The 8,072-nt window shown below is 40.3% G+C and overlaps 1 protein-coding gene and 1 long non-coding RNA gene across 2 annotated transcripts in view; one reads left to right on the top strand and one right to left on the bottom strand.

The window, feature by feature from the left end:
* Nucleotides 1-8,072, top strand: part of SF3B3 (splicing factor 3b subunit 3) — a 52,208-nt gene that overhangs the window by 9,039 nt on the left and 35,097 nt on the right. The window contains exons 4-8 of the mRNA XM_032283842.1: nt 428-600; nt 1,578-1,719; nt 5,009-5,121; nt 6,863-7,000; nt 7,626-7,729. Coding sequence (XP_032139733.1) covers nt 428-600; nt 1,578-1,719; nt 5,009-5,121; nt 6,863-7,000; nt 7,626-7,729 — 670 coding nt within the window. The remainder of the gene's footprint in view (nt 1-427; nt 601-1,577; nt 1,720-5,008; nt 5,122-6,862; nt 7,001-7,625; nt 7,730-8,072) is intronic.
* LOC116555333 overlaps nt 6,443-8,072 on the bottom strand; it is a 20,068-nt gene continuing 18,438 nt past the window's right edge. Inside the window, exon 3 of the long non-coding RNA XR_004270482.1 lies at nt 6,443-6,456. This is a non-coding gene — a long non-coding RNA (uncharacterized LOC116555333). The remainder of the gene's footprint in view (nt 6,457-8,072) is intronic.

Below are 8,072 nucleotides of genomic sequence, written 5' to 3'. Positions count from 1 at the left end.
TTTTTTTTTTTTTTTTTTTTTGGTGAGACAGTTTTGCTCTTGTTGCCCAGGCTGGAATGCAATGGCACAATCTTGGCTCACTGCAACCACTGCCTCCCAGGTTCAGCAATTCTCCTGCCTCAGCCTCCCAAGTAGCTGGGATTAGAGGCATGCGTTACCACGACCAGCTAATTTTTTGTATTTAATAGAGATGGGATTTAACCATCTTGGCCAGGCTGGTTTTGAACTCCTGACCTCTTGGTCCACCCACCTCAGCCTCCCAAAGTGCTATTTTGATGATTGAGAACAGAATCCTGAGTTACTGTACTTACAGAGTTAGTGCTGTTAATAATTACTGAAAGAAAACCATGATATGACTCTAGCTGTTCTGTAAGTCTCTCCTCTCATTATCTGGGAATCTTGTATGTTTTATCTCCTTCAACTACAGGTGCTATTGAGAAACAGAAATTGGTGTATATCTTGAACAGAGATGCTGCAGCACGTCTTACTATTTCATCTCCCCTGGAAGCCCACAAAGCAAACACTTTAGTATATCACGTAGTTGGAGTAGATGTTGGATTTGAAAATCCAATGTTTGCTTGTCTGGAAATGGATTATGAGGTAATGGGGACCATGTCTCTTTGGATTTCTTTCAGTCACCTCAGTGTTTAAGATTGTTTTCTTCCTTGTGCGTCTTTTTTTTTTTTTTTTGAGATGGAGTCATGTTCTGTTGCCCAGGCTGGAGTGCAGTGGCACGGTAACAACTCACTGCAACCTAAGCCTCCCAAGTTCAAACTGTTCTTTAGCCTCAGCCTCCTGAGTAGCTGGGACTACAGGCGTTCCCACCACACCCAGCTAATTGATGTATTTTTAGTAGAGATGGGGTTGCACCATGTTGGCCAGGCTGGTTTTGAGCTCCTGACCTCAGGTGATCGGCCCACCTCAGCTTCCCAAAGTGCTGGGATTATAGGCATGAGCCACCTTGCCCAGCTCCTTGTGTATATCTTAGTTCTGTCTTGCTAACAGATCTCCATATTCCAAATACCTTAGTGAAATTCTTTGGGATATTTCTGAGGTTAACCAACTATTAAATAGCCTTTCTCTGATTTAAGTAATCTCCCTATGGAAACAAGGTTTTTATTGGGAAAAGCTTCATGACAAAGCAGAAGCTATGTTTAATGTATTTTTTTCACAGAGCATACTGTTCTTTGCCTTGAATGGAAGGCAGTATCCTCTAGTAAAGAGATCCCTGGATCCAGAATTTGGAGATTCCAGTTCTTCTTCTAGCTCTGCCATTATTTTGTAGTATAAACTTTGTCAAACTATTTGGCATGGTGTGGTGGCATGTGCCTGTAGTCCTAGCTGCTTGGGAGCCTGAGGCCCAGGAATTCTAGGCTGCAGTGAATTAAGATCGTACTACTGTGCACTGTAGCTTGGGTGACAGAGTGAGAACCTGTCTCTCAACAACAACAAAAAAAATTGACATCTATGGATCTCTGTTTCCTCATTTGTAAAATGGAGTCCTGGTGTCCTTTCCAAATCTGTACATTTTTAGATTTTATGCTGCCGATTAGTTTTTATGCCACTGTTCTCTGTAGGAAGCAGACAATGATCCGACAGGGGAAGCAGCAGCTAATACCCAGCAGACACTCACTTTTTATGAGCTAGACCTTGGTTTAAATCATGTGGTCCGAAAATACAGTGAACCTTTGGAGGAACATGGCAACTTCCTTATTACAGGTACTTATCTTTCAGAGCTGCTTTGTATCCTTTTAGTTGGTTCATTTTATGCCCAAACCTAATAGGTTTTGCTTAATGGGGTTTGAGTATTAATTCATTTGTGGTAAATCTGAATACCTTGTCTGTCTTTTGGAGAGGTTAAAATTTCATGTGATGGAGTGATTTTAAAAAGTGTTGGGGATAGACTGTCTAGCTCCGTAATAACTCATATTCTCCTGAAGGTAGACAAGTTTAAGGGAGCAGTCAGATTGGAATATTGATTACTCACTGTTGGTTGCTGTGACGGTTTGGCTGTAGTCACTCTTTACTCCTCAATCAAACCTAGCTCTTTGAAAAGTCAAATGAAATGTGCTAAACCCATCAAGGTAAAACTTGTGAATTTGAAAACTTACACAAAATAGAAATATTTTTGAAGATGGTTACCAGATTGATTCAAAAATAAAGAACCTCAGTAGAACAGTATTAGAGAAATTGAAGCAGTAGTTCAAAATCACTCTCCCAAAAGATTTAGGCACATGATTTTCACGAAAGCTTTTATTTTCTTGTTGAGGGACATACGTGTGTTCTGTTTTAAAACAAGTTTCTTGGCTGGGTGGGGTGGCTCACGCCTGTGACCCTGGCACTTTAAGAGGCTGAGGCAGGAGGATCACTTGATCTCAGGAGTTTGAGACAGCCTGGGAAACAAGGTGAGACTTTGTCTCGATGAAAAAACAAGAATTTAATAAAAATAAAATTCCTCCAGAGTACAAAAAGAGTAAATGCTGCTGTGCCACATTATGAGTCTGGTATAACTATAACATCAAAAGTAGGGATGGACAGTAACAAGAAAAATTTGCAGGCTAGTTCATATGGTTGTAGATAGGAAAACCTAACATTCCAGCAAATGAGATTTAATGTTTTAAATGCCCATGGCTAAGGAACGTTTTTGGATGAGCTAAAAGATGGAAAATCTTTTTACCTTTGGAAATCAATTTACCATTGGAAAATCCATATTACTAGTCCATTATATTAAAAGACTAAAGACATACAGCTACATTTGTGGTCATCTACATTTCAGCAGGCTTGGGTTAAACTGGTCTAGTTCTATTTTGAGTCATTTGCACTTGAATTGTTGTCTAAAATAAAATGAAATGTCTTGTTGGCAGAAGATATTAGAGAGTAATAATAGAGGATCGCACTTACCTTTGAGTAATAAATCTTAGAGACTGTTAATACATTGAGCAGATAAATTATGGAAAGTGGATTACGTATTTTGTTACTTGTAACGTATTGCCATACCTTTCATTTGCAAGGGCTTCATCATTCTCTCAACACATTGTTATTGAGCCTTTGCATTCAGTATGCGCTAAGTCAGTCTGCTGGATCTTGGGATTTCAGTGGTGAAAAATTAGATGTGGTGCTTCCTTTGTGCAAGGTTGAGTCTGTTGGTGAATACTGATAACCAAAAAATTACCGGAAACTACCAGATGCCACGATAGCACAGAGAAGAGGTTCCCTAAACCAGGAAAGGAAAGGAGTATGTTAGAGAAAGCTTGCTGGAGTCTCTGAGACCTGAGGACTAGTTAGGAGTTAGCTAGGTGCAGTTGGGGTGGCAGAGGAAGTTTTAGTTGTAGGCAAAGGGAACAGCATTTACAAAAGCCTAAATACAAGAAATAACATGGTTCATTCAAAGAATTAAAAGCTCATTATGATTTAATTTTTTTTTTTTTTGAGGTGGAGTCTTGTTCTATCACCCAGGGTAGAGTGCAGTGGCTTGATCTCAGCTCACTGCAACTTCTGCCTCTTGGGTTCAAGGGATTCTCCTGCCTCAGCCTCCTGAATAGCTGGGACTACAGGCGAATGCCACCATGCCTGGCTAACTTTCTGTATTTTTAATAGTGATGGGGTTTCATTGTGTTGGCCAGGGTGCCCTTTATCTCCTGACCTCGTGATCTGCCCGCTTTGGCCTCCCAAAGTGCTGGGATTACAGGCAGGAGCCACTGTGCTCAGCCTATGATTTATTTATTAAGGGACTGGGGTAGGAGTAGGTGGAGTGAAAGCTACCGAAGGATTCTAAGTAGGGTAGCAATCTGATAGGTAGACACCTTAGAAAGAGTAATTGCTTATGCTTTGGCTAATGGAATGGAGGATACTAAGACTGTAAGCCAGGAGACTGATCAGGAAACTTCTCATTAAACTGAGATATTGGCAGCTGCTAAGGAGATAGAGTCCGTAGGGCTGTGGGAAGAGAGAGAATTGAAGGATTATACCCAGGTTTGTGGTTTGGTCTGTATACTGTTGGGTGGAGAATCCAGGAGGTGGAGTAGGGTTGGGAAGGAACATGCTGTTATTTTATTTTACTTTATTATTGTATTTTACCTTTTTTTTTTTTTTTTTTTGAGATGGAGTCTCACTGTGTTGCCCAGTCTGGAGTGCAGTGGCTCAGGATCTTGGCTTACTGCAACCCCTGCCTCCGTGGTTCAAGTGATTCTTCTGCCTCAGCCTCCTGAGTAGCTGGGATTACAGGTGCCCATCACCAGGACTGGCTAATTTTTGTGTTTTTAGTAGAGATGGGGTTTCACCATGTTGGCCAGGTTTTGAGGTCCTGACCTCAGGTGATCCGCCCACCTCCACCTTCCAAAGTGCTGGGATTACAGGCATGAGCCACCACGCCGGCCTGTTACTTTATTTTATTTATTTATTCATTTTGAGATGAAGTCTCACTCTGTTGTCCAGGCTGGAATGCAGTGGTGCCATCTCAGCTCACTACCGTCTCTACCTCCCGGGTTCAAGTGATTCTCTTGCCTCAGCCTCCTGAGTAGCTGTGATTACAGGCATGTGCTACCATTTCTGGCTAATTTTTGTATTTTTCGTAGAGATGGGTTTTCACCATGTTGGCCAGGCTGATCTCAAACTCCTGACCTCAGGTGATCCACCCTCCTCAGCCTCCCAAAGTGCTGGGATTACAGGTGTGAGCCACCATGCCTGGCCTGAACACACTGTAGTTTCAGAATACCTGTGGAAGTTCATGTCCAGTAGGTGATTTGATGTATTATAGGTCTGAAGATGAGAACTAGATTTGGGCTTAAACATTTGTATGTTAACTAGGCTGAGATCAAACCTTCCATATAAACACAAACTGTTCTTCATCCTTATCTAGTATGAACATAAGGGAAGAGAAACACTTGGAATGTTTCTTAGTCTCTGGCACATTGCCTCATCAAGTTTTGCCAAAAGAGAAGAGGAGTTGAAAGTTCAAGAAATTAATGTCTGTGTTAAAGTCACTGCTAAGTTTTATTTTCTCTGACAGTTCCAGGAGGGTCAGATGGTCCAAGTGGAGTGCTGATCTGCTCTGAAAACTATATTACTTACAAGAACTTTGGTGACCAGCCAGATATTCGCTGTCCAATTCCCAGGAGGCGGGTAAGATCTTTGATATAAGAAGAGAGATATTTGTGTTTAATTTTTGTAATTACAGTGTAGTCTGCTTGTTAGCAAGTTAGTTTTTTTGTAAATTAAAAAAAAAAAATTCAGTGGACCCTGGCAGGGGCGTAAATGTTGTTTTTAATAAAGCTGGTAAAACATTTTAGTAAAAGCCAAACATAATCTTTTAGAAAGAGAATTAAAACTAACCTAATTGCCTTTCAGAGGAACCTATGGACAATTATTAATTTGAAATTCTTGAAAGTTTTTAGTTTGGAGAAACCAAGCATATTTGTTAGCAATAGATTACGTTTTATTGTTTGGCTTTTTGTCCCCAACATTTTATCTTGAAAATTCCAATATACAGAAAGCTTAAAAACAATAGAACTATGACTTCCCACATGCCCATCATTTAGGCTAATCAGTTGTTAATATTTTGCCACTTTTGTTTTTTCTTTCTCATAATATATCAGTACACTTTTCTAGGCTAAGCAATTTGAAGAGAAGTTACAGGCATTATGATCCCTCACTCCAGTAATCTCCTGAGCTAATGGCTCCTGAGAACAAGGCCATTTTCCTACTTAATGAGATTGCCAGTATCATACCCTAGAAATTATAACATTTTGTGTAGTATAGTTACCTTATGTGTGTGTCATATTCATATTTCTCTCATCTCAAAAAGTTTCTTCATAAATGGCCTTTAGTCTCCTTTAGTTTAGGGTATTTCCTTCTCACTTTTTTTTTTTTTTTTTTTTTTTTTTTTGAGATAGACTCTTGCTCTAGGCTGGAGTGCAGTGGCATCATCTTGGCTCACTGCAACCTCCGCTTTCTGGGTTCAAGCCATTCTCCTGCCTCAATCTCCCAAGGAGCTGGGACTACAGGCGCCTGCCACCATGCCCAGCTAATTTTTATATTTTTAGTAGAGACGGGGTTTCACCGTATTGGCCAGGCTGGTTTTAAACTCCTGACCTTGTGATCTGCATGCCTTGGCCTCCCAAAGTGCTGGGATTACAGGTGTGAGCCACTGTGTCCAGCCAGCCAGTTTTCTTATGGTCTGTCCCATAGTCTGTTTCCTCATGATTATATTGAGTTTATTATTTCTGATATAATTACTACATAGGTGGTGATGTATATCGGTGATATATATTCTCCATGATGTCACACATTGTGCATATATAATGTTGATTTATTTCATTGAGATATTAAATTAGTCTCTTTGTTAAGGCAATGCCTGCCCATTGTCTTCATTGTAATGACATCTTTTCTTTTTTGGTAATTCATAATGGAATTTGATGGTGATCTTTGAGACTAGTAAATATCCCTTTTCCCCAGCATCTTTTCACCCAGTGGTTTTGGTGTGGCTCATTTGCCTGAATCAGTTACTGTAATCTTTCCCCTCACCTCTGGATTATTTATTTGCCTGGTGTTTAACTTTAGGATTTTAAGTTAGTTAATCTGATACATAGTATGACATTTTTCTCTGGAGATAGTTTTTGCCTTATGGCTCTGATCAGGCTGTAGAGTGAAATTGGGACTCTTTTGGTTACCCTGGTTTTATTAGATACAGCAGGTGAATTTTGAGCTGTGGACTTCCATTGCTTTGGCTAGCAGGCCGTTCTGGATCAAAGCTTGTGCTTGTAGGCCCTGAATGTCGTGTGTAATCCCTGTTGCTAAAGTGCTGAATTCCTGAACTAAGAAGGACCCATTTCTAAGATGTTGATTGTGTATTTGACTTTGCTAGAATGATCTGGATGACCCTGAAAGAGGAATGATTTTTGTTTGCTCTGCAACCCATAAGACCAAATCGATGTTCTTCTTTTTGGCTCAAACTGAGCAGGGAGATATCTTTAAGATCACTTTGGAGACAGATGAAGATATGGTAAGTAGACCATGGATGGACCAGTACAGCTACTCTATGAGATGAGATAGGCAAAACAGGTAATACTTAACAAGTTAAAATAATGAGAACTTAGAAAGTGGTTGCCCTGGGAACTGGTATATAAGTACAGATTCTCTCTCTGGTTATCAGATTTTTGGTCTGGAATTCTTACATACAATATAATGCCACTTGTAGTGATTATTTTCAGGTGGTAATAATTGGTGTGAAGAGGATAAAGGTTTCAGTTTCTACTGAAAACCGGATAATAAATGTGTTTATTACCACTCTTACTTGTTTTGTCCTATAGAGAAGCTCTGTGAATAGTTGTGCAGTTTCTTAGATAGCTGTTTGGATCAGGAATTGGCAAACATTCTTTTGTAAAGGCCACTTAGTAAATATTTACAGCTTTTGTAAGCTACGGAGTCTCCGTCTCAACCTATGCCGTTACAGCACAAAAGTAGCCATAGACAGTATTGATTGGCATGACTGGCCCATGAGCTGGAGTTTGCTGACCCCTGGTCAGATATGAAATACAGTATTTTATTTGTTACTTCTCCTGTGCTGTCGTATAAATACTGGGCTGACTTCACTTGTTTGTACACCAGAATCTTTCTTTTCTATCCAGGTTACTGAGATCCGGCTCAAGTATTTTGATACTGTACCTGTTGCTGCTGCCATGTGTGTACTTAAAACAGGATTCCTTTTTGTAGCATCAGAATTTGGAAACCAGTGAGTAACCCTTCTGTTACCCTAATTTGCCCTGTTTACTATAAAAATTGGTAGCAGGGGCTGTGATCAGCACTTTGGAAGGCCGAGGTGGGCGAATCACTTGAGGTCAGGAGTTCGAAACCAGCCTTGCCAGCATAGTGAAACACCATCTCTACCTAAAGTAGAAAAATTATCTGGGCATGATGGCGGACGCCTGTAATCTCAGCTACTTGGGAAGCTCAGGCAGGAGAATCACTTGAACCTGGGAGGTAGAGGTTGCAGTGAGCTGAGGTCACGCCACTGTACTCCAGCCTGGGCAACAAGAGTGAAACTCAAAAAAAAAAAAAAAAAAAAAAAAAAAAAA

Source organism: Sapajus apella, unplaced genomic scaffold (genome assembly GCF_009761245.1).
Source record: "Sapajus apella isolate SASKATOON/1434 unplaced genomic scaffold, GSC_monkey_1.0 scaffold15, whole genome shotgun sequence".
NCBI lineage: Eukaryota > Metazoa > Chordata > Mammalia > Primates > Cebidae > Sapajus > Sapajus apella.
This window is presented reverse-complemented; position numbering and strand designations above follow the sequence as displayed.